Below are 24,709 nucleotides of genomic sequence, written 5' to 3'. Positions count from 1 at the left end.
AAATTGGTCCAAGCACAGAACCTTGTGGAACTCCGTAATTAACGTTGGTGGTCATTGAGGCTTCATCGTTTACAAATACAAATTGAGATCGATCTGATAAATAGGATTTAAACCAACTTAGTGCGGTACCTGAAATGCCAATCGACTGATCCAATCTCTGTAATAGGATGTCATGATCAATGGTGTCGAACGCAGCACTAAGGTCTAATAATACCAGTACGGAGATGAGTCCTTTATCAGCACTAAGGACTAACAAGACCTCTACAGAGACAAGTCCTTTATCAGCACTAAGGTCTAATAATACCAGTACGGAGATGAGTCCTTTATCTGATGCAATTAGGAGGTCATTTGTAATTTTCACCAGTGCTGTCTCTGTGCTGTGGTGTTTTCTAAATCCTGACTGAAACTCCTTAAATAAACTATTCTGATGTAGAAAGTCACACAACTGATTTGTGACTACTTTCTCAAGGATCTTAGAGAGGAAGGGAAGGTTAGAGATCGGTCTGTAGTTAGCCAACACCTCTGGATTAAGAAGTGTTGGCTACTAAATACTACTCCGCTCAACTCTTCCTTGCCAAGCATTGGAAAATGTTTTTTGTCGTTTTACCATACATAGAATGGTAAAACAAAGCAAGGTAGAAAAAGGGAAGTGTTTCTCTGGGTTCAAGGTGCAACATCGATCTAACAAATCAGGTCCTCAATAATAACCATATAAACCTCTCACTGTCTTTTCAATTTGACTGTTGAGAATGAGAAGGCACAACTTAAAAGCCTCCTCAGAAAATGTTTTTGTTGGTGTTGAGGAAAAACAATGAGATTTTTAAAATAATGTTTCTGACTAAATGAATATCAGCCACATGCAGACAGACAGGAGGCGTTATACATCTCACTTGATGAAGATAAGTTCCACTTGTTCAGCATATTCATCTAGCGCTTGCTCCATTTCCTCTGATGGAGGGTGGCGTGACATAAAGAGACCAGATCAGAGCCTCACTGGAGGGCAACTGCTTTTTTAGATGTGCTCTTGTGACTGGATTAATGCTACTCTGCGCTGGAGATAGACACTGAGGGCAAGTGTGGGTATCGGAAATAGAATAAAATCCAAGGCCATTAGTGGTCCGCCTGCTTGGAAAGAAGCAAATCAGGAAAGCATTTATGTAAAGATTTTGATTTGCCCGAGCAGAATCAGCAGCACTCGGTGCGCTCAGTGGAGCAGCAGGAGGAAGGATGCAGCAGAGCCCGAGAGAGAGACACGGGGATGCGGCGACACATGGCAGCCTGTACCGCCCCGCATGCTCTCACTGACTGCGTCGTCGTCGTCGTCGTCGTCGTCCGCCCCCCCCCCCCCCCCCCCCACCCACCCCCACCCCCACACCCACACACACACGCACACACACACACGCACACAATTCACCCGGGGAACAGGAGAGGCTGCCGGAACACTGGGCTGCTGAGAGACGCTGCTGGGAGGCTGGAGGCTGGAGGCTGGAGGCTGGAGGCTGCCACAAACCCCGAGGACCTGCATCAGCTAACATAGACTGCTGATCGGAAAGCCTGCATGGTCTCATTGCCTCTGGGTAAGCCCGGTTCTGACCCCACCTGTCACTACCTGCAGTGTTGAGGTTTTAAAGGAATGTGTGTGCGCACTGTGGCTACTGATCCAGCAGCCACAGTGCAGCAACAATTGTTCTGTATTTCCATCGAGGCATTTAATTGTTCTCGTGCTATACTTCCACACGTTGTTGGTAGGCAAAGCCACCAAAACAAAAGGAGGGCTGGAAAATCTCAGCGTTCAAATGCTTTGCATGTATTTATTTTATTGTTTGTAATAATCATAGGCGGAGGGCCTGTGTGGAACGCCTACTCAAGGTGACATTTGTTAGCCAAAGTTTTTATTTTTTATTTTTACCCTCAATTCTTCAACTTTAGGCCTCAATAAATAGCAATAGCTTTAGCTGAATCTACATGTGTTAGTCATTTATTTGAAAGTTTCAGCTGAATAACCTTTTTCTTTTGGGATTTCCTTAAAGGCTAAAAATGTGAACCAGAACCAAAATAATTTAGCCTTAAATAACAACAACCAACATAGAAAGACAGATATCCATGATAGTTAATCTGCTTTTTATCCTGACAAAGACATGACTATCCTCAGAAAGAACAACGATGGCCAGTAAGTATTCTATACTCTTAGAAATAAAAGTAGTCAATGGACTATTCCGTCACTTTTGCATTATTGCTGCTATACAATTATCTAGCTAACAAGAATAGTTATTCCTTTACAGAAAAGCTTGAATTGATATCATAACTTGTTTGTAATTAATTTACAAACAAGTAAATTACGGTCTTTAGTTTGTATAATTAGGAGAATATACAATTTCGTCTGAAACCAACTTTAAACCCATTAAAACCCATTTTCATAACCACTTTCCAAATATCCTATGATTCATTCACGTCACATTTGTGGGGTTTCGTTTTATATTTTCTTATTTCCCCTATTGGCCGTACAGAGTGCCCGAGGATTCTTATTTTTATTTTTATCCCTGCAGAGCCGCCGTAGCGATGGGAGATAACGTGTCCAAGCGACTGAAGCTGATCTCGGCTACAGAGGCAGAGATGGAGGAGCGCTCCTTTCCAAACCCGTTCCCCGACTGGGACCACGGAGCCCTCACCTCCGGCTCCGGAGCAGAGGAAGATTACAATGAGCCATTCGATGAAGAAGCAAAGGTGAGAGGTTTTCTTCTCGTTTGCAGCTATTTCTTTTTAAAATAACACACCTGCTGACGTGCTAATATAAACTAGAGCTAGCTTAGCTCAGACTTGCACCTCTGTCGTCGTTAGTTGTCACGAGACTTCCCACTCTTCGTGCTACATCTCCGCGCTGATTGGAGTGGATCTGGAGCATTTTCGAGCAAAGGTTGCTGGTAAACAGAGCCAGCGTTTATGCTCCGTGGAGACATCGAGGACAAGTGTTGAGACTCAACAGGTACCCGGCTAGCGATACCGATGAAGGGACATTCATGTTGAAGTTGGTGGACGTTAAAGGGAAGTTACTGCGTATCGTAGTAACTTCCCTTTAACGTCCAGGGGGGGCGTGTCGCTTCAGGTGCTGGTGAGCCAATGAAAAGGGATCCAGGAAGGCCAAAGTAGTAGGTCCATGAGTTTGAGTATTGTGTAAAAATATACCCTAATAGTACTAAACAATGAATTATGTTGTATTACTTGTGTATAGTACTGTGTTGTGTAGGAGCTGCAGGTAGATCTTTGTCATTTTTACCTTCTCATTCTCCTGCTTGGCTTTTCTGAACATACCATTATTATGCTAAACCGTAGCATTTATTCTTGTGAAACAATCCTGTCTATTCCTCTCCCTCGGCTTTGTTCTTTCCTTCACTGTCGATCCCTTCGTTCGTGGATGACTGGAGAACAGAACGACTCCGTCATAATCCTCCCTGTTTGAGGACAGAGGGCACACTCTGGTCAGGCTCTTTGGGGTTTTAGCCTCTATGACTGTTTGTACTGTACTGGGGCTAAAAAAGGATGTTCTGACTGACAAGCAACTGATCTAAAGAAGAATGCAAACTAGAGCAGACCGTTGATGGCGGTGTTTCCTGGTGCATAGCAATAAGGAAGCCTATCTATCCTGTGTTTTATGTGCCAGCAGATCAGTCCGTTGGGAGGGTGGCTGGTTCAAATGCAACGAGGCCCGGTTGGAATTGTGTCTAGACTGGTAGCTGTAGAGGTGCTGGGTCACTTACTGGGCATTGGCAAAGTGATCTTTAGCAAGGCATCGATCCCCCAACGTCTTGGAGCACCTGTCTGTGGGTAGCCCAGTGTTTCCCCACACATGGACTTTACTTAGGAGGGCCGCCCGTGCATATTTACAGCCGCCCAAGTATCGCTTATTACAACACCACTCTGCTAGCACCAACTTCTGGTGACACATTACAAACATGTGGGGATTGTTGTTGAAATCCTGTGAGCTATAGTGGCTCACACAGCAGCTAGCTAACAGTGCTATACTAGAACTTAAGTCCCACGAGCGACCGTACTGCTTCTACATCTGAGAACCACTGGTTTGTGATGGAATAAAGATAACAGCAGGGACCACCCAAAAGAAAATCCCAATCTCTAGTTTCAAGTCTTCTTCAATACATAATGATGTTCATTAGTAAATTAAGGTCCATTTAGAGTAACATATACCATAAAGAAGAGATTGCTTTAGGGCGGGCTAACTGTTAACAGTTCTCTACGTATATGGTGTCACTTCCGTTCATTGGTTCCGAAAAGAAGAAAAAAACATGGCGACAGCCATAATCCAAGATGGCGACGGCAAAATCGTCAAATTTGAGGCTTCAAAACGTCAGTCCACAAACCAATGGGTGACGTCAAGATGACTACGTACAATTCTTATATACAGTCTATGATGACAACTCTTGAGTAAAAAAGAACCAACAAATATTCTAAATGAACAATATCTTAAGGCCTCTTTTAGAAATCCAAAACATGACTTCAATTCAATTCAATTCAGTTTATTTTGTATAGCCCAATATCACAAATTACAAATTTGCCTCAGAGGGCTTTACAATCTGTACACATACGACATCCCTGTCCCAGGACCTCACATCGGAGGTCCTGGGACGTCCGATGTGAGGTCCTGGGACGTCTTCATGACGTGGCTGTTACGAGGCAAACGGTTGCTAAACTATAATTATGATAATCACATATGACGACAATTGCTGGTGCAGGACTCTGCTAGTTTATCCCATCATGCATGGAGTAAAATGGTGACTGTAGATGCAGACTGGTTCCAGCTCGTGAAAAAACTGTGTGCACACAATTGGCTTAAACTATAAGCAGTAGAGATTGGCCAGTGCTGAGATACCCGTTCTCTAAGCAGTCCCTGTTCATGTATCAGGCCAGTGGATCAGAGACAATGGGCCTGGAGTCCAACAAATAGCTCCTGCGTTTTTTTTTGTGTACTGCCGGACTTCTAATCGGTGTTTGATTGAAGAGGTGGCTCGTGAGAGCTCTTGCTGAAATCTCTGGGGCTCCCCAGATCCTCTTATACACTTGAAACCATAGGCTGAATGGAGCCTGTAGAGAATGAATTAACTCCGTATCCACAATCAAACCATCCTTTGAAGCGTGGTCTGACCTATCCGGTTAAATCTGTAAAGGGTAATTAGAGCCTTGAGCCTTGTGGAAAATAACCCAATTAACATAGTGTGTTTCCTGAGGTGACTCCTAATGATGGAGAGTCTGGGTCATAACCTCCTGGGTGATATCTGACAAAAGATTAGGCTTTCCCTTACTGACAGAGCACGACCGACAGAACACACTTTCGGGCATTTTATGACCTCTGGAAATGGCGAGGCAAATGTCGACCTGCTGCTCACACGTTCACTCAGTTGAGATGAAAACAGTCTTTGTTGCTCATCAGATCAAGCCATTAGTAACAGGGTGGTGCCAGCTGTGGAGGGCAGAGGTGTTATCTGTGCAGATGACATCTGGCATCTTTGCTTGGGAATGTGTCTGGCTCCAGCTGCTCCACATAGGCCTAATTCACAGCAGACGTGTGGGCATGTCACAGTAGGAAAAGTACAATTAAATAAATAAATGATATCTGAGTTCCATTTTGATGCATACTGACAAACTTGGTGCCATTGTTAATGTTATTGGTAACTAGGGCTTACACAAGGTCCCAACTTGATTTGTTTGCCACTTCAATTCAATATTGATTGTATTTGGGATATTACAGTTACAATACCATTATTGCTTTGATATAAAATAGATTCTCTGAGATTTATTAGGGAACCTTGTTTTATGCATATAGTAACTAAGCTTTTACCAGATCATAAGCAGACAGTTGGATAGAAATGAATAATATATATTTATCAATTGATTAAGAAGACTAAGCCATTTTTTCATGAACAAACCATTCTTTGAAGAAAAAAAACAATTAATTTGACAAATAAATCTATCAATTTGTTAAATGCATTCAAATGTGCCTTGTGGTAAATTAGCTAATGAATGGAAATGGGTAACATTATGGACTGTGTGCAAACCTAGGGTTTAAAGTGATCAACTAATTTGTAAAACGATGTTTTGCAATGAACAATGAAGGGAAATCGATTAATGGGATCTCCTCCGTTAGCATGCTGAAATATGCTACATCCTACATGGTAACAGCCAGCTAGCAAAACATAGCAGAAGGTGTTAACAAGTTATACATTGTGTACTTTGCTTTAGGCTACTATGTGCTGGTTAACTGAAATATCATAAAACAATTCTCTCTTGTAATCAAAACATAACCTTTCTCTTTACGCTGATGATCTTGTCCTCTTCCTGTCAGATTGAAATTCCTCCGTACCTGCTTTCAAAATGATGTCACGTTAGGAGTGAGTGTAACGCATGGCTACAACGATCTGTTTCTGATCTTAAGAAGGAAAGAATATTTGGAATGGCAGAAATGTATTTGCTGATGTACATGTATGACTACCGGGCAGCCTGCATCCATGTAATATATCCATCCTCAAAGACACCATTCAAAGAACTGCTTTCACGTGTTTTGGACATATTAGAAGGCAGTGGGACGAGGATCTATAGGTGGTGATGCCAAACTCAGCTTGGCAGTGGGTAATACATTCATTACTCATCATAGGGTATCTTTCAAACACGGCTTATTGCAGTTCAAGGTGCTCCATATGTTTCATCTCTCCAGATGTAGGTTGGTTAAAATGGACTTGTGGTCTGACCCAAATTTCCCCAGATGCATCCAAGAGAGATTAACTAACTTCTGTACAGACATATCCACAATATTCACATATGTTCAGCAAAGACATCGATCCTAACCCTCCGACTTCTGTCTTTGGTGCAGCGCCGAATGAGATGCAGTTATCGAAACATCAGCAGAGGTTCCAGCTTTTTCCACATTGCTGGCTAGACGACTGAGTTGGTAGAATGCAGCACCACAGTCCCATAAACGCTGGGTGGAGGAGAAGCTGATAGCCCACCTCAAATGGGATGTACAAGTTCTGGAAACCGTTAGGTTTTGAACAATCCCGTTTGGTAGTATAGTCCTAACCCTTTCTTTTCCATCTTTTCAGATTTATTACATTTGGATTAATATTATGTGAGAGCACAAATAGTATACTGTGTATGTGTGTAAAGTATGTATGTTAGATTTTCAGTCTTATAAATATGGTATAAAATGACAGCCAATGGAGTCTGATAGCTTTGAGGAGTGCATAGAATGGCTCTTTCTCTTCACATATAACTCCAGGAATAAAGGAGTTTATTTTGAGTTGGTGATTGTGTCCGACTGTCCATGTCGTCGTGGATGAGTCTGCTCTTGTTTCTGTTGAGGTGGCTGGGGTTCATAATTGTGCTTTCTCTCTCCACCTTAGGTGAGCGCATCATTCCAGAAGAAGGTCCAGAATAAGATCAAAGATCTCCTCCAGCAGATGGAAGAGGGCCTGAAGACCGCCGACCCCCATGACTTCTCCACCTACACCGGCTGGACAGGTCTGTTGCCAGCACTATAAAACTGCGCCCGTTCCATGTGTCTGGTTTACTGATCCCTGGTGTACTATCTTCACCATAGGCATTGCCTTGCTGTACCTCCAACTGCACCGGGTGTCCCAAGAGGCCACCGACCTTCAGAGGGCACTGGACTACGTAAAGCGGACCATGAGGATCCTGAACGGCCGGAAAGTGACATTCCTGTGCGGTGACGCGGGGCCGCTGGCGGTGGGCGCGGTGGTTCACCATAAACTGAACAACACCGCTGATAGCCAAGACTGCCTGTCCAGGTGAGTGGTTGTTCAACAAGGTGCATCCAACGTGGGCCACGTCGCCTTCTTAAATGAGCAGCAACTTTTGAGGAGCACCCAGGCGGCCGAGTAACCAATGTGAAAGTGTCTTAAAACCTGCATTCTCTCTACTGAGCAACAGGGAGCAAAAGTGCAAAAGTCACATTGTATGAGAAAATGACTCTACTTCTCATTAGGTTTTATTACAACGCAATAATATGCCTAATAAAAGCTTATTCATATACAACTAAAATCTGCATATATTTGCAAAAACAATAAATGAGAGTGAGCCAATCAGCCTGATTCCTTCACAGCGACACCCCAAGCTGCAGGGATTTGGTATTTGTAACTACAAAATTGAATAGCTCTAAATGTATTTTTATAATATTCTTATGGCCAAGTACAGTGTGTGTGAAACACTGTAATCTGATCTTTTGAAGTGTCCGTGTCCGTCAGGCTCCTCCAGCTGCAGCGGTCCGTGCTCAGTCCGGACTCTGAGATGCCGGATGAGCTGCTGTACGGCCGCGCCGGATACCTTTACGCTCTGCTCTACGTCAACAAAGAGATGGGAGCTGACACGGTGGATGAGAGCACCATTACCAAGGTAAGACCCGTAGTGTATGTGTATATGTATGTATGTATGTGTATATATATATATATATATATATATATATATATATATATATATATATATATATATATATATATATATGTATATATATATGTATATATATATATATATATATATATATATATATATATGTGTATTTGATTGATTGAAAGATCAACCAGTCTCTTTAGTGTGCATAAATAAATCACTCTGTAGACTAAACAACAACTACATAAGGCTACTCTTTGTTCATCAGAGCACTCGCATAGAAAGTCTCATTGTTCACAGCTTGCGTCCGTTCGTCCGTCTGCCTGTCTCTCTCTCTCTCTCAGAGACCCTCTCTCTCTCCCATCAGCCTCTCTTCATTCAGAGATCCCTCAGTACTACCAAACGGAGCTGGTTAGAGGGCATGCTGGCTTGATGCGTAACACTGCAGCGTCCAGTGTGGGTGTTTAGTCCCGCCATGCTGGCTGTCCCTTTTACCCAGACGTCGATTCGGCTCTGTGTCTCATTTCATCTGATCAGCTCTCCTGATCGACCTTTTAAAGAGACTACCGATCAAACTGAGGAATATAAGAATGAAAAAATGCTATAGAGTCGGACTACAGCTGTCGCAAAGCCTTCTATCGGTGGCGGACCACAGTGACATCAGCCCACGTATGCTACCACAAGGTTCATTATGTTGACAATATTTGTTCGCTTTTGTCACATTTCAGCTCTTTCATCATTGAAACTTTGGCTCTAGTTTTAGTCAACAAAAACCAGACATTAAATTTCCACCAAGGCTTTAGTTGGCACCATCTTTTAATGGCTTTGTAATGGAGACACGGCCTCTAAATGTCACATCTTTGGCCTTACTGTCCTGGAATATCTAATCATATCATAGTCACTAATTGGCCAAATAAACACAGATACCTCTTGTTTATGTCCACTTCAGTGACTTCACAAGCAGAAGTGTCTAATTTGATACTTGGCAGCTGTTTAATATACAAATTATTTTTTCTTCTCTTTTACTGTTACAGCTTGTCAGTTCATTTCCAATCTGATATATAACGTTGAGGATAGTATACACTTTATATATGTAGTGTTCGTACATGCATCGTTTTCTCTTCCCCGTATAGAAGAGGAGGTGAAACTGAGCTTGGAAAGCTGTCTGTGAGCGCTGTTGTAATAACCATCTGTTAGACATCGAGTTGGGACAAAAGTGGATGAGGACACACACACAGACGATAATAATCTCTCTACACTCTATTTTAATTATTTATTTAAGCACACACACACACACACACACACACACACACACACACTCACTGCAGAAAACTACAGGGCCAGCTGTCCCCTTTGGTGAAGTGCCAGGCCAAAACACATATACTGTGTACACGCAGTGACAGAAGGGCTGCGAGAGTAGGCAGCAGCAGTGGGCTCACACAAGCCTCCAATAGAGGTGTTATTGTGACTGATGAAGGGATACAAATGTGAAGCTTTAAAGCTCCAGTTTCCCTGCAGCACCGACCTGCTGTTCCCCTCACCAACACACCACAGCAGCACTCTGCACGAGAAGAGGGGTTTTCACAACTCTGCAAGATGCATATATATATATATATATATATATATATATATATATATATATATATACTGTATATATCTATATAAAGATGAAATGGTGCTTTGAAGAAATGAAAGGTGCATTTAAGGCAGTGTAGATGTACAGGAGTGAAGCGTTGTGTAAATGAACAGTGGGCTGCCTATGAATCTGCTCTGTCATGAGGGAGGCAGTGCTGCTGCAGCAGAACAGTTCCCCTTTCTTGTTCTCTATCTTGCTCGGGGACAACATAAACCGCTAACTCACAACTTCCAGCGAGTAACCATGCATACACACGCTTATACAGACAGTGTATTTATACTGTATATACACATATATTTCTGACCTTTTACAACCGTTAGTGAGTAAGCTGATGATAACGTTACCTTAACTATGAGGAGTCTATATTTTCCAATCATGTTTCTAATGTTAATCACTTATTTACTTACTCCTCTCCCCACCACTTCCCCTTATGGGTAATAGAGCTGCTAAGAGATCTCTGCTATCACATTTTGTCCTTGGCAACAATGCAGCGCCTCTCCTCAGGACCAGCACATCTTGCCCAACAACAAGATGCACTAGCTGGCAGGGCCAGTTCTAGCTTTGCTGTGTGCCTTATGCACAATCTTGTTAAAACAATTATATATATATATTTCAATTAAACTTAGCTGCATTTATAACATCCAAAAAAAAACATGGTAATTATAAATTAAAAAACCTATAAATTAAAAACATTATTTTTAAATAAAAACTTCTTTTTTTTAAATGTGTTCACTTTCAATGATTTTAACAAATGCTAACCTGTGTTTTAAGGGTGTCATGGTCCACACTCATTTTGAGACGGCAAAGAAAGTCTGGCCCCGCCCCCACCTGTTTTTTATATCCCGTCTTAAAACATAGTTGTTTTCATTTTCTGACTATTTTGATTGGAACCAGCCGGTCAGCTGAAACATCACAGGCAGCTGTGACCGATTTTAATTAGAATTCTGTAAATCAAACTATGGGCTGTTCCTGCTAAATCTCCTGTTCATAAAAACCAAACCCCCGAAAGCACGAAGCTCGGTGGCTCTCACAAGGGTCTTTGAGCTCAGAGACATTAAACTAGGGCTGCAACTAACGATTATTTTAATAATCGATTAATCTGTCGATTTCTTTTTTAAAAAGAATTCATTTCCAACCCTTTATTCATAAATTGCACAGGTAACAGGTACCGTAAATTCGGACTATAGAGTGTACCTATAGGCCGCACCTTCACATTTTTAAAAGAAAAAAGAAATTGTACATAAATAAGACGCGCTTGTCTATAAACCGCAGGAAAAGGGGGCGTGGCTTATCTCGGTAAAAACAGTTATTTCCGCCGTTCACCACGGAATAAATAACCACTATTTCTGCTTTATACTTGTTGTGGACATCCCATAATTGTCGGATCATCTAAAGCCCTGGTGTTTGGGTTCATAACATCACCCGTAGGCTCACACAGCTCGGGGAATTTCACCGACTAACTTCCGCCTCCAGCGCTGCCGGAGCAGCAGCATACAGGAAGTAAAAACAGCCGTTCACCACCGGGGAAATAACCGTTAGTTCTCGCACAACGTTACGGGTCTCTCCGATGGTCTTTGCTCTACCGGCTTCTTTTTTTTGCGCCACGCTCAACTCAACTTTTTTTAACATTTTTTATACTCAAACATCTCCGCGTCTTATTGGGTGACGTACTAATCGCGCAACACAACGAATCGATAATGCAATTCGTTGCTAACTATTTTAATAATCGATTTTAATTGATTTTATCGATTCGTTGTTGCAGCCCTACATTAAACATCCGTCATATGCATGACATATATATATGTCCTACAGGACAGTACAATACAATTGAAATTGTACACATATTATCCATACACATATTATTCTGTAAAGAGGAGGTGGACTCAGTTCATCATTTATTTTATCTTTGTAACGTTACACATGCATATACTTTCAAATTTGGAGCGACTCGATCAATGGAATATTGATTCCTTTGAGAGTCTGAGTGGATTTTAACTAATACTGATACAACTTGATGGCTCACACATATCTGCACAAATTTTTTTTGCACCGGTTACACGTTATTGTTATTATCTTGAAAATATATTCAGTGCCAAACATGTAAATTGCAGCAACAATAAGGTATTTGCCAAATATTAGTTCTTTTTTGCACAACTATTTGCATCGTTCTAACAAAGTGATTGCACTTTTTATTTGTTTTTGTCTGATGGAGCAATCTGGTTTACTTGAAAGTGATTGTGATTCTCTTTATTCTATTATTTGAAAAAGGAGGAGGAGTCACAAAAAGTATTTATTTCAATAAAAAATTCAGCGTGGACCATTTTGTTACAATTTTGTTGGGGCACGAACATTTTTCTTCCTCCGAAGTGGGGCGCGACAGAAAAGGTTTGAGAACCACTGGTATAGCCCAATATCACAAATGACAAATTTGCCTCAGAGGGCTTTACAATCTGTACACATACGACATCCCTGACCTTTGACCTCACATCGAATTAGGAAAAACTCCCCAAAAATAATCTTTCACAGGGAAAAAAGGGAAGAAACCTTCAGGAGAGCAACAGAGGAGGATCCCTCTCCCCGGATGGACAGAAGCAATAGATGTCACGTGTACAGAATGAACAGCATTTACAAAGTTACATAAACACATTACATGAATATGACAATGTATGAATGGAACTCCAATCCATGAAACAGAAGGAGGTAGAGAGGAGGGGGGCCGACTCACCAGGCATCAGACACCTCCAGGTCCAATGGACCCTATGAGACGTGAAGTCACAACGACTCCGGGGAGGAAGCAGAGTTAATAAGGTGCAATGGAGAGATGTAAATTCATCCATAAGGAGAGAGAGAAGAGGAGATAGGTGCTCAGTGTATCCTATCCTTGATCCAATAAACGGGTTTGATTGTGGGCCAAATTGTCTTAGGATGTTCCCACATGAAACACCCGAGGACACAAATGTTAACACTGGCAAGCCGTAGGAATTCAGTTCCCAGAAAGAGAATGAACATTCTGCAGGATGCTATCAGACCAGCCCTCTACACTGAAACCTTTCCCTCCCCCACCAATCCTCAGGTGGTGATGGCCATCGTGGAATCGGGGAAGAACATGTCGGCAGAGCAAAACAAGGCAGACCGCTGCCCCCTGCTCTATGAATGGCACAAGAAGCAGTACATCGGCGCTGCCCACGGCCTGGCTGGCATCTTCTACATGCTCATGCAGGTGAGATGGGGGTGGGGGTCCAGTGGCTGGTAGTTGGTGTTGCGACAGACAGAGATGCATACTCACTCACTCACTCACTCACAGTTGCACACACAGATCATCTGTGATAATAATGTGTGAAATGTGCTGAAAAACTCTTACTCTGAAACATTTAAACTGTGGAGATACCCTAAGCACGCAGCAACCGGAACACAAACCACCACATTCAGTGGTTGTGAACCAGTTCATACGAAGTGTTGTCAAACGCTTATTGGCAATAAACACCAGCCTGCTGGGACTCTCTGTGCCGGCTTAATTCGAGTGTGGGCGTCTGTCTTTTATGCCTTTTTGTTGTGTTTCCAGAGCAGGCAAGTATTAACTCAGATGAAGACCGACCAGCGATATTTATGAGTGTCTCTCTTTCCAGCCAGGAGCCAAGGTCCACCCGGAGGTTCTGTCGGAGCTGATCCGTCCCAGCATCGACTACGTCCGCCACAAGAAGTTTCGCTCGGGAAACTTCCCATCGTCGCTGAGCAACGAGAGCGACCGGCTGGTCCACTGGTGCCACGGAGCGCCCGGCGTCGTCCACATGCTCATCATGGCGTACAAGGTGAGACCTGCTCCTCATGCCTGGTGCAGTGTGGTCAAAGCTCTCGCTCCTTGAAAACCACCCTGGTCCAACACTGACACCGTGTGGCCAGGCTGTGCATGGACGGTATACGCAGAAATATGTTGCCATTTTCAAAAGACCGCTTGTAAAAGTGTTTAATACACTCACACACACACACACACACACACACACACGCTGCAGTAATGCATTGTAGACTAATTCCTTTTCTAGGCCCATTAGCGAGCCGCTTGGCAGCTAACATGCTACTATTCTTCCTCATTCTTCTCACTAATACAGAGACCGCATGGAGAACAAAGATGGGAGACACAATGTGTCTCCCATTTACAGTAAACCGGAGGTTGCACGGTGGGTTTGGTTTCGGGTAAAGAAAACATGAGCATGTTCATGATACTATTGGAAATATGTGATGACAGAGAGCTTTCTAAACTGTTAAAGCCTGTAATTGTCTCAGCCTGGAGTAAAGCGGGCAGCATCACCAGTAACGCAGAAAGATATCGAAAAGGCTGCAGGAAGTCGCTCTTGTTGCTATGCAACACAGAGCTTGTACCGGCTACGTGGCTCACTTGCTCACCTTAAAGTTCCCATGTTTGATGCATTTCCCTTATAAAAACTGGTCTCATCTTTTCACATTACCAGTTTGGGATCAATACAATAGTGAGTCAGCCTTGCTCAGTTCCAGGATTGTTGGTTGCCATATTCTTCTTCTTCTTAAGGTGGTATTATTATACCATAATTCTTCCTCTGAGGGTGTATCTGTAGATATTATTTATTTGGGTGCGTTTGTAAATCCTATCTGGCGCTCATTGGATGACAGAAAAACGTTATCAATATGATTAATGCAAAAAAGGGATATTATTATTCTTGACAGAGTTGGTGATCTTTCTACTAGAAGGAGAACTCTGAGTTGGACGAAGAGGCTTCATCAAGGTTTAAAATGGTCTAGTTTGAGAGCGTCTGACAAGTGCTGCTGCGGTTTGTTCCATTTCCTTGAGGTGCCCTGGCGGTATCGGGATCCACCCAGCCATGTTTGCATGGATCAGTGTCGGCTAGAATGAAGCGGATTATAATCGATTCTCTCCTTACTAATATGCTGCATTGTTCAGAGAATGTGTGGTTCCGAGTGGTTCCAACACATCCAACGCAGGGATGAGTCTCATTTCTAGCCGTTATATTAATACTTTCAGTTCATCAGCTTTAAACCAGGACCTCAAGTGTTTTGAACAAGGAGCATGTAAAAGTGAAGATGTGTGAGATAGATATTTATTCACAATTAGGTGAAAAGTATCGGATCAGATGCCCAATACATTGTGACATCTCTTATTATTATTTACTGAATGCGCTTGTTTTTAGGGCTGTAACTATCACGTTTCTTTCATCACTGATTATTACGTTGAAAACGTTTGATGTTTTTAATTTGAAGGATTAGTCATTCATCACAATAGTTGATACCATACTTAATTTCCTGATTGCATCCTAAAAACTAAATGTGGATCCGATTTTTAATTGGTTTCCTGTGCCTCTACTTTTCTTCACATTACACAGAAGCTCCACAACCGAAGCCATCGCAGACCTCACACTGTGTCTCAGTTTGCATCATCAGCTTCATTCATGTCTGACAGGGCAACTCTCTTCTGTTCTCCAGGGACGGATGCAACAAGCCGACCAGCCTGCCGGCGAGGTTTTTCTTGTGTCTCTAATGATACGAGACTCATTCTGCTTGTTTAGGTCAATGCCAAGATATCCAATTATTGTTGTCTGTGAATTGGCCCGTCAGTGTAATGACTCAAAGAATGGATTGCGGCTGCTGATTCACAAAATATATTGCACTAATGTTATTACAGCAAAAACATGCCCATAAAGGTTTGCAACTTGGTGTAATTTGCCCTGTTTTTGCAGATGGAAGGGGAAGAAATTATTTGCATATTTAATAACCTCATTATTTTAACCCACTCGTTTTTTTGAATGGCTCCGCGCAGATCAGCTGTGGGAGGAGGGATTATGTGTCGGGCTTTGTCCGTCCGTACGCTCCATTCTCATGAACACAATATCTCAGGAGCTCTTTGAGGGAATGCCTTTCAAAATTGGCACACATACGTCCACACGGACTGATCACTGTGACCTCCCAATTCATATGCTGATTATGACCATATTCACACCGTCTAATAGGATAAAGGGACATTCTGTAAACCGGCACTTTGACAGATTGTTGGAGGCGTACCACCACGAGGGACACGCGCTTTCTTTTATTCTTATTTGGGCAGATTTAGCAGTCGCAAGTGCTGCACATTCATTCTGTGGATTTGCACCTGAGGAAACAAGCTGAGAGGACAACTACCCATCCATGTGCCAGGTCGGTTTCTCTTCGTTTGACTTCCCCCGTGTCTCTCCCCAGGTGTTCAACGAGGAGAAGTACCTGAAGGATGCTGCCGATTGCGCGGAGGTAATCTGGCAGCGGGGCCTGCTCCGAAAGGGCTACGGCATCTGCCACGGTACCGCCGGCAACGGCTACGCCTTCCTGTCCTTGTACAAGCTCACCCAGGAGAAGAAGCACCTGTACCGCTATTGCAAGGTAGGGACAAGCAGAAAAACAAACAACCAGCAGCTGGTTCACGCCCTCAAGTGAAATCAGAAGGAAGTGAGCTCACCAGACCTCTGTGGGCCTCTTGCTCATGTCTGCTGCATGCTGCTTTAGCTTCGGTCTGCGTTGCATTGTGGGTAACGTAGGCGCCAGGTTTTAACGAACAAGAAGAACACGTGAACTGAAACAAGACGCATTGAGTTTGGTGTTGATGTCTGTGGAGTTCTCTTTTGAGAAGACGCTGTGTCTTCACACTAAAAGGCTAAAGGGTTGAGATATCAGACTAAGAAGGTGGAGCTGGTTAAAAATTAATGAGCTGCATAGGTTGTCAAGGTAACTGTCCACCAGGCTGCTGATACTGTGAGTTCAAGTTGTTTTATTATGCAAAGTAATATTTCACAGTTTTCTGTTGAGACCCAACAGCCCTCACACAAATGTGAATGTAATATCTCTGTTGTGAAAGCAGCTGCATTATGTTATGCAACAGGACTGCATTAGCAGTCATTAGCAACCACTAGCCTTAATGGTCTCCTGTCTATTGATTGGGTTGCATCATATTACCAGCCTCCTGCCCAATATCTCAGTAGTGAAGTAAACACATTGATCTTCCCTTCCTTCCAGTTCGCCGAGTGGTGTTTGGCCTACGGGACCCACGGCTGTCGCATCCCAGACCAACCTTACTCTCTTTTTGAAGGTACCACCTATTCATCATTCTGCTTTTCAAATCTGCTTTTGACATTTTGCTTCCCTTGCAAGAACCGGCGTCTTTTGAATCGATGTAGCAGCGGGCGCCGCTAGCGCTTCTTCCTTTAAAGGCCAATTACACAGCACCCTGTGCAACTCTGTCAGTGTACACTTAGAGTTATTCAAATTTCTCATCAAAACTACATTTTACAAGATTACATTTGAACACATCATGATAACGCTAGAATTGACCTTGGCCCAGCTGGCAGTAATGGCCATGTTTCTCCTTTCAGGTATGGCAGGAGCCATCTACTACCTATCAGAGGTGTCAAACCCTGAAGCCTCCTGCTTCCCTGCCTTTGAACTTTGACCCGCCAGCTGATGAGGATGAAGGGTACAGGGACAAGCAGTTTTGGACAAACCTCAATCTTGGCTGGAAAGCTATATAAGGATGTATTTGTGAAGCAGCTTTTCAGCCTCGGTCGAGAGTAAGTAGTGACCAAACACTACACTAAAAACTAGGAACTGAGAAGACTGAATGCAATTGATTGGTGGAGTAAACGTATGGTTTGGTTTGTGAAATGAAATTCCATATGTATTTGTCACATAGTGGGGGGGTTGGGGGTTCCCTTTCATCTTTCATTTCATAAAGTCAACTAGCTTAGTGCTAGGATTAAGTGAAGCGAACCAATATATCAGCAGTTAAGTCGAACTTAAGGAGTAACTAAACCAGGCGCCCCGGACGAGCGGCTTTGAGGGGCCACATTTATTCCCCCATAGACTTCCTTTAGGTAAATCAACTTCCCAGTACCAACACTCAAATGCTTGTATGTTATGCATTAGATTCTAAAATATGTCAAATGCACTATGACTAAGACACGCGGATCTATCTTTGGCTAATTTTTCATAAACAGTGCAGCAATACAATAACAGCAGCACAAGCCTTCTCTTTTTCCTGTGGAATTGAAATCTGGTGAATCATTGTTGTTATCTGGCGATAGCAATGTGCTTTCCTACGCCGGGACAAGAGTGGGGCTGGCGTGCTAATTACCATGATGTCATGCTTCTGTTACAGAACATAGAAAATCAGGTGATGCTGGCTCCACACGTTACATCGCCCCATGTCAGTTATTGGCTAAAATAATAGCATTAGCCAGGTTTGAACCAGTAGAGGGCAATCATATGCATTTTTAACACAATACATATATTTCAAATACATCTGCAAAAATAGGACCTGAATCCATAAACAACCCTACCAAATACCATATGCATTGTTTTTCCGCTGAAAAAAACATTTGGGGTTTTAGTTGCTCTTTAATTGACCCTTCACTAAGACCCGCCCCTTGAATGCAAACTGGCAGAGCACAGTGGTTCTAAAACTGTGGGGCGCGCCCCTCTAGTGGGGTGCAGTGCCATTACAGGTGGGGTGCATGGAGAAATGCAGAAAGACCATTGACACACTTCAAATTAATAAATATATGGCGTGTAAATGTTTACGTTCCGTTCTTGGCGATTCGCCACATCCAACCTCCATGAGATCGTTTTTTCTGCTGTTGCCTCAAAACAAAATACAGATCTAAGCTCAACCGTGAGCATGAATTGAGAGTCTGTAACCCTGTTTTTAAAAAGATTTGTAATGGCAAGCGGCCTCATTGCAGCCACTAATACTGATAAAACGTGATGGCTCGTATACATCTGCACTAATTTTGTTGCATGTTATTGTTGTTTTGAAAAGATATGCAGTGTGAAACTCAGTCAAACTCCTTATTGCCAAATATTTGAACTTGTTTTGTTTCATTTTTCACAGGTTGCACTTTATTGTTATCTTGAAAAGATATTCAGTGCAAAACGGGTTAACTGCAGCCACATTCTTTTTTTACCAAATATTAGTTATTTTGTTTACTGATAGAACTTTGTTTGCATTGATCTAACGAAAAATGATGGAGCAATCTGGTTTACTTGAAAGAGATTGCAATTTTCTGTATTCTATTATTTGAAAGAGCACAGATGGAGTCACAAAAGGTTTTCAATATAAATTCAGCACAGGCCATTTTGTTGGGGCTGTGGGGCATGAACATTTTTCTTCCTCCAAAGTGGGCCGTGACAAAAGGTTTGAGAACCACTAAAACATCTCCGAGCACGGTCACACACTATTTGTCTCTGTAGAGACTCATGCAATAGTTTGAAATGTTCTTTCAAGGCTGTTGTGGTTAAACGTTGTGTAACAGTGATGATACTTGTTACCCGGAGAGGTTGGAAGGAGATAAACCTGTGGAGCTACGCTAGCTACTGAAAGTGTACTGTATGTATACACATGCTGCTTCATTTCTTTAATGAATGTAACGGTGAATAAAGACCTACCAGCTTTACAGGAACACTGTTAACTGTATTGGCTTTTGTCTCGACTGTGGGTACATGACAGATCTGACCGTTTGATAAAGAAGTATTTCTGCAGATTTAGTGGCTGCAAAAGCAGACCAATCCTCACAATACACTATTTTTGGTCATTTAAATTTCAAAACGAGCACAACAGAAAGGGATTTCTGCTTTTAATGTAAATGCCAAGCCAAGTTTTTACAAAAAAGTCTTATGAGTTGAAATAAAAGTGAGCTTTTTACAGCTTTTTACATTTGTCCTTTATCTACCAGAATTATGACTTTGTTTTGCATTGACAGCTGAAACCAGTTCACGCCAGTTTTTTGTTGCTTTATTAACATGAAGACATTCATTTCTTTTACTTTTCATCATTTGTATGTGCGTTTCAGCTATGAACTGCAATTTTATTCAATATTAAATATATAAATGAATGTATGAAAAAAAAAAATGTAGCTTTAAAATGAATCCTCAAACAAACAAGACAATAAATATACACATGTATAAATGATTCCAAATCATACAATAAATAAATAAACTGATTTTCAGCTGCGCCCCAGATACCTAGTCAATAACAGCAGGTGTGTTTCACAGTATGAACCTCACTTGGAGAGGTCAGATAGGTTTCCATTTAAGCCAACTGTTTTTCCAAAATCAACCCAACTCAAACTGAACATTTTCAGGAGCTTTCACCTGTGTGTCTTGGCCTTTATCAGCTGATGGAGTTTGCTCACCTGTTTGTGAACACCAGATCAAACCCTCTCACTGCATCCACTGGGAAAAGGTCATAGGTCAGTGGACAACCGGAGAAGGAAGGACATTCGCGTCTGACCTGAGGCTGTCTTTGAACAGAGACGGGAGTCATCATCTCCACCCAGATGCATCCACAACTCCATTAGCTGATAAGGAGGCGACTGGAAGCTCCAACGAGTAGGAGGACGTATGTGAGACCCTTAACAAGGTCAACAATGGACCTACAAGCCTCCCGTTAACATGTAAGGACCCTGACTATCCACACGTTGCTAAGCTGCAGCATTACCTCCAGCCACCACTAGATGGAAGCATTACTACCTATTAGAGGCCATGTGGAGGATGTGATCATAGTACTGCTTGAATTGATTTCCCTGCGAGGTGTAATGTTATTTGTACAAATCATAAAGAGAGCATTTTTAGCACCTTTATAGATTGTTTTGGATAAGAGAATATGTTTATGATCCCCCAAAAAGAAATGGGTTTGTTTCAACAAGTTATTATGGCAGACTCCAGAGTCCATGAGTCGACTCACAGAGAAAAAAACTAAACATTTTGTATTTATTTGTGTTCACAAGATATAATTTGGTCCCTCAGTTAAATTAAAACGGTCGCACGCTTTTGGTTAATTTCCACAAGGTAAGTGTCAAGCGCACCCCACTGGAGTGACATTGATATCTCACTGGTTGCTTGTTGGTTGTTAAGTGTAGCCTAAACATGTTCGCAGGGTTTAGAGACAACTGGAGAGTTTAATTTGTACAAAAGCTGCTCGATATTGAGCATCGCATTTCCAAAGAATAAACCGTTTTTATCGAACATACAAACCGTGCCATTGTGCGGCTTCAATGTCTCCAGAAAGGCCAGACTTTACCCAGCAGCAGCACACTGCAACTCAATGTCACAGTGAGAGAAAGCAGGAGCGGAAACAATAACGGATTGAATTAGCTTGACAGCGGGCGGGGGGGGGATCCAGTCAAACTGCAGATGAACCCAAAGGACACAAACAATCCTGCAGCATGTGGAGAATGCCAGGGGGGCATGTGAGAGAAGAGAAGAACTCTCCTACACGTTCACCTGCTCTCACTTCGGCCTCACTGGGATGTTTCTGATTGTTTTGGTGTCCTTGGTCTGACTTCTACTGGTTTCCCCTGAGGGGACGGATGTTTTCATTGTGGCGTGTCATGACAATTCTATTAGCCTGAAAGTATTTTGTTATTTCAAATGTGACTCAACTTGTGGTCTGTCTTGTGTCATCAACATCCTGAGCATATTACATAATCATGTCTTCTGCTTTTGATCACACTCGGAAATGGAACATATCTCTGGTCCAGGTTTCTGATCATCTCTACATGAGAGTCCTTGACTCCTCCACCCCAGACCAGAGACAGGAACCTCGTAGTCAGAACAACAGCAGGCCCAAGACCTGGTCCCTGGAAGACTGTCAGTCTGAGGCGCAGTTACCATCTGTATCACACTATAGCTGTCCTGAACACTTATCATCACTTATGATCCATTTGAATTCAACAGAGTAGCTCTGTAGCAAGAGAATATAACATATATATATATATATATATATATATATATATATATATATATATATATATATATATATATATATATACTACCGTTCAGAAGTTTGGGGTCACCTAGACAATTTCGTGTTTTCCATGAAAACTCACACTTTTATTTATCAAATGAGTTGCAAAACGAATAGAAAAAATAGTCAAGACATTGACAAGGTCAGCAATAATGATTTATATTTGAAATATTAATTGTGTTCTTCAAACTTTGCTTTCATCAAAGAATGCTCCATTTCCAGCAGTTTTATAGCTTCTCTCACTAGCATAACTGTTTTCAGCTGTGCTAACATCATTGCAGAATGGTTTTCAAGTGTTTTCTAATCATCCATTAGTCTTCTAAGAACACAATGTACCATTAGAACACTGGAGTGATAGTTGTGGAAATGGGCCTCTATACACCTATGTAGATATTTAATTAAAAAACAGACGTTTCCACCTAGATTAGTCATTTACCACATTAACAATGTATAGAGTGTATTTCTGATTAATTTAATGTTATCTTCATTGAAAAAAAACAGTGCTTTTCTTTGAAAAATACGGACATTTCTAAGTGACCCCAAACTTCTGAACGGTAGTGTATATATATATATTATATATGTATGTATTTTAAAGGGTTTTATCTAGAACCCAACCATGATGTTTTACCGAGAACTCTCTTATATTTATATAGAACACTAAAGAGCTGATCTTAACCCGCAACAATTGTAGTTCATAGTCACAATTTGGGGGAAGCAAAAGAACCTCAGCCCTTCAGGAAATACCCGTTTGAAGCTCTTATTTCTATCACTAACAAAATATAAAAGTTTCTAAGCAACAGAAGCATTTCAGCAGTGTTGTTCACCTTCACAATTTCTCTAAATAGACACTTATTTTTCTGCCAGTGATGGAAGAAGTCATCCGCTCCTTTACTTCAGTAAGATCATCAATCAGAGAATGTAAACATTAATCCAGAAAGTATATTTATAATCCTATCTGAATAAAAGTGCAAAAGTATTATCAGCAAAATGTACTTAAAGTATCAAAAGCTTCTTTTATCATACCGATGCATCAATGTTACAGCAGCACGTAATGTTGCAGTTTAACTATTTTATCTTCACTCTGATCATTTAATTCAGTGGTTCCCAACCTAGGGGTCGGGTCCTTCAAGAAGTCACAAGGTAAATCTGAGGAGTTGTGAGATGATTAAAGGAAGAGGAGAGAAGAAAAACTAAGTTCTACGGCACAACTTCTCTAATCTAATAAACTGATCATTTTACATCTGAATGAAACCATGTGAGACGTTAAGAGGGGAAATGTCCCTTTGGCGGAACTGCTCATAACTAATAGATGTCCAAAATGTGTCTCGGGAGCCTACTTTTGAGACATTGTGTTGTGTTAGAATCAGCAGCGCTAATAGGAACAATGTTCTAGGGAGAAAACAGACACACAGTCACTGATTCCTCACCCCTTCAGTCTCTCATCTGCTCCATTTCCAGCCGTACCCCCAGACAAATGAACCCTGATGTAGTAATTACTGGGTGTCAGTCCCCGTAGCACAGATTTGCAGCACAAGTCAGAATCATTAGTCAGCGATCTCGCTGTGAAATGTGGGGTTTATACTGTTGTAGCATTAGAGAGAGGTCAAATGGAGGACAGGGAAATCAAGAAAAGAAAAAGCAATCAAAGGTAGAAGCACATAAAACAAACTACACCAATAAACAAGTAGCTGAACGAGATTATACTCTTCATGTAGAATGAAACTGAACAGGTGTATGAAAATGATTTATGACGCTGGTACGGAAGGAGGCAGCGGCAGCGGCAGGCTGATGGATGAATGTGACCTTGGAGATGATTTGGGCTCTTCAGCATAACCTTCATGTAAAATGTTTGATTTATGTCTTTCGGTCTCAGGTAATGTGGTTATTTGTTGCCACGTGAATGACATAAATAATAATGACATTGTGATAATGATGCTTCTGTTCTGGGACGGTCAGTAAGGTTAAAGGACAAGCGAGGCGAAGATGATAAGCTGTTAAAATACGTGTGCAAAGATTAGACGAGTGGTTCCAACCTGTTGGGCTGGCAACAGAATAACCCCCACATTTCACAGCAAATCTGTGCTCCGGGGACTGGAGTGTTTACATCCTCTGACACCCAGTAATTACTACATCAGGGTTCATTTGTCTGGGGGTACGGATGGAAATGGAGCAGATAAAAGACTGAAGGGGTTAAGAATCAGTGACTGTGTGTCTGTTTTCTCCCTCGAACATTGTTCCTATTAGCGCTACTGCTGATTCTAACACAACACAATTTCTCCGCCAAATAACGAGTCGCTGCAGGAGGGTACCAGAGCTGCATACGATCAATCAGCTTTCCCATCATGCCCTAAAGCTTCGCGCTTTGGTGCTCTAAGTTCCCCTCTAGTGCCAGTTTTTGGACTTGGCAGGTATGGGGTGGCAGTTCCACGCATGCAGTGTCTTTTAAAAAAAATGTTTGTCTTCACAGGGAGTTAGCTTGAGGCAACAAAACCACTTAGTTAGGTTTAGGAAAAGGAAGTAGTTGACGTTAACTCGACTGACCACCATGACTACTGAGTGACGTGACAAAATATAAGGTGTACTTGTAGTTTTGCATGGGACACAAAGAGGGGTCTCCTGGGTGAAAGTCCTGTGTCCTGCGTCTCTACGTCACTCCTCCGCAGTCCAAGTGGTCACTTCTTTTGACCGGTTTAAAAAAGCCAAACTCAAGGCTTCATGACGTCAGTCCACAAACCAACGGGTGACGTTACGATGACTACGTCCACTTCTTGTGTTCAGGCTGTGGTTTGTATTGGAGTGAGCACCAACCAAGGCGTTGACTTATTCACAGGGTCCCTTTGGATGATGGGCAG

The 24,709-nt window shown here is 42.1% G+C and overlaps 1 protein-coding gene across 2 annotated transcripts; it reads left to right on the top strand.

Annotated features, from left to right (window-relative positions):
* Positions 1-1,182: 1,182 nt before the first annotated feature.
* Positions 1,183-19,763, top strand: lancl2 (LanC lantibiotic synthetase component C-like 2 (bacterial)). Of its 2 annotated transcripts, XM_034560608.1 has the most exons (10): positions 1,183-1,577; positions 2,547-2,724; positions 7,407-7,524; positions 7,604-7,811; positions 8,268-8,415; positions 13,119-13,265; positions 13,672-13,854; positions 16,268-16,444; positions 17,075-17,147; positions 17,431-19,763. In XM_034560608.1, exons 2-10 carry the CDS (start codon positions 2,560-2,562, stop codon positions 17,505-17,507), a joined length of 1,296 nt encoding a protein of 431 aa, XP_034416499.1. In that variant the 5' UTR covers positions 1,183-1,577; positions 2,547-2,559; the 3' UTR covers positions 17,508-19,763. The 2 variants fall into 2 exon arrangements, with proteins under 2 accessions (XP_034416499.1, XP_034416500.1); XM_034560609.1 differs by lacking the exon at positions 1,183-1,577 and having other exon boundaries at positions 2,533-2,724; positions 17,431-19,655.
* The last annotated feature ends 4,946 nt before the right edge of the window (positions 19,764-24,709 follow it).

Source organism: Cyclopterus lumpus, chromosome 20 (assembly GCF_009769545.1).
Source record: "Cyclopterus lumpus isolate fCycLum1 chromosome 20, fCycLum1.pri, whole genome shotgun sequence".
NCBI classification, from domain to species: Eukaryota; Metazoa; Chordata; class Actinopteri; order Perciformes; family Cyclopteridae; genus Cyclopterus; species Cyclopterus lumpus.
Note: the sequence above shows the minus strand (reverse complement) of the source record. Positions and strands in the feature narration are given on the sequence as shown.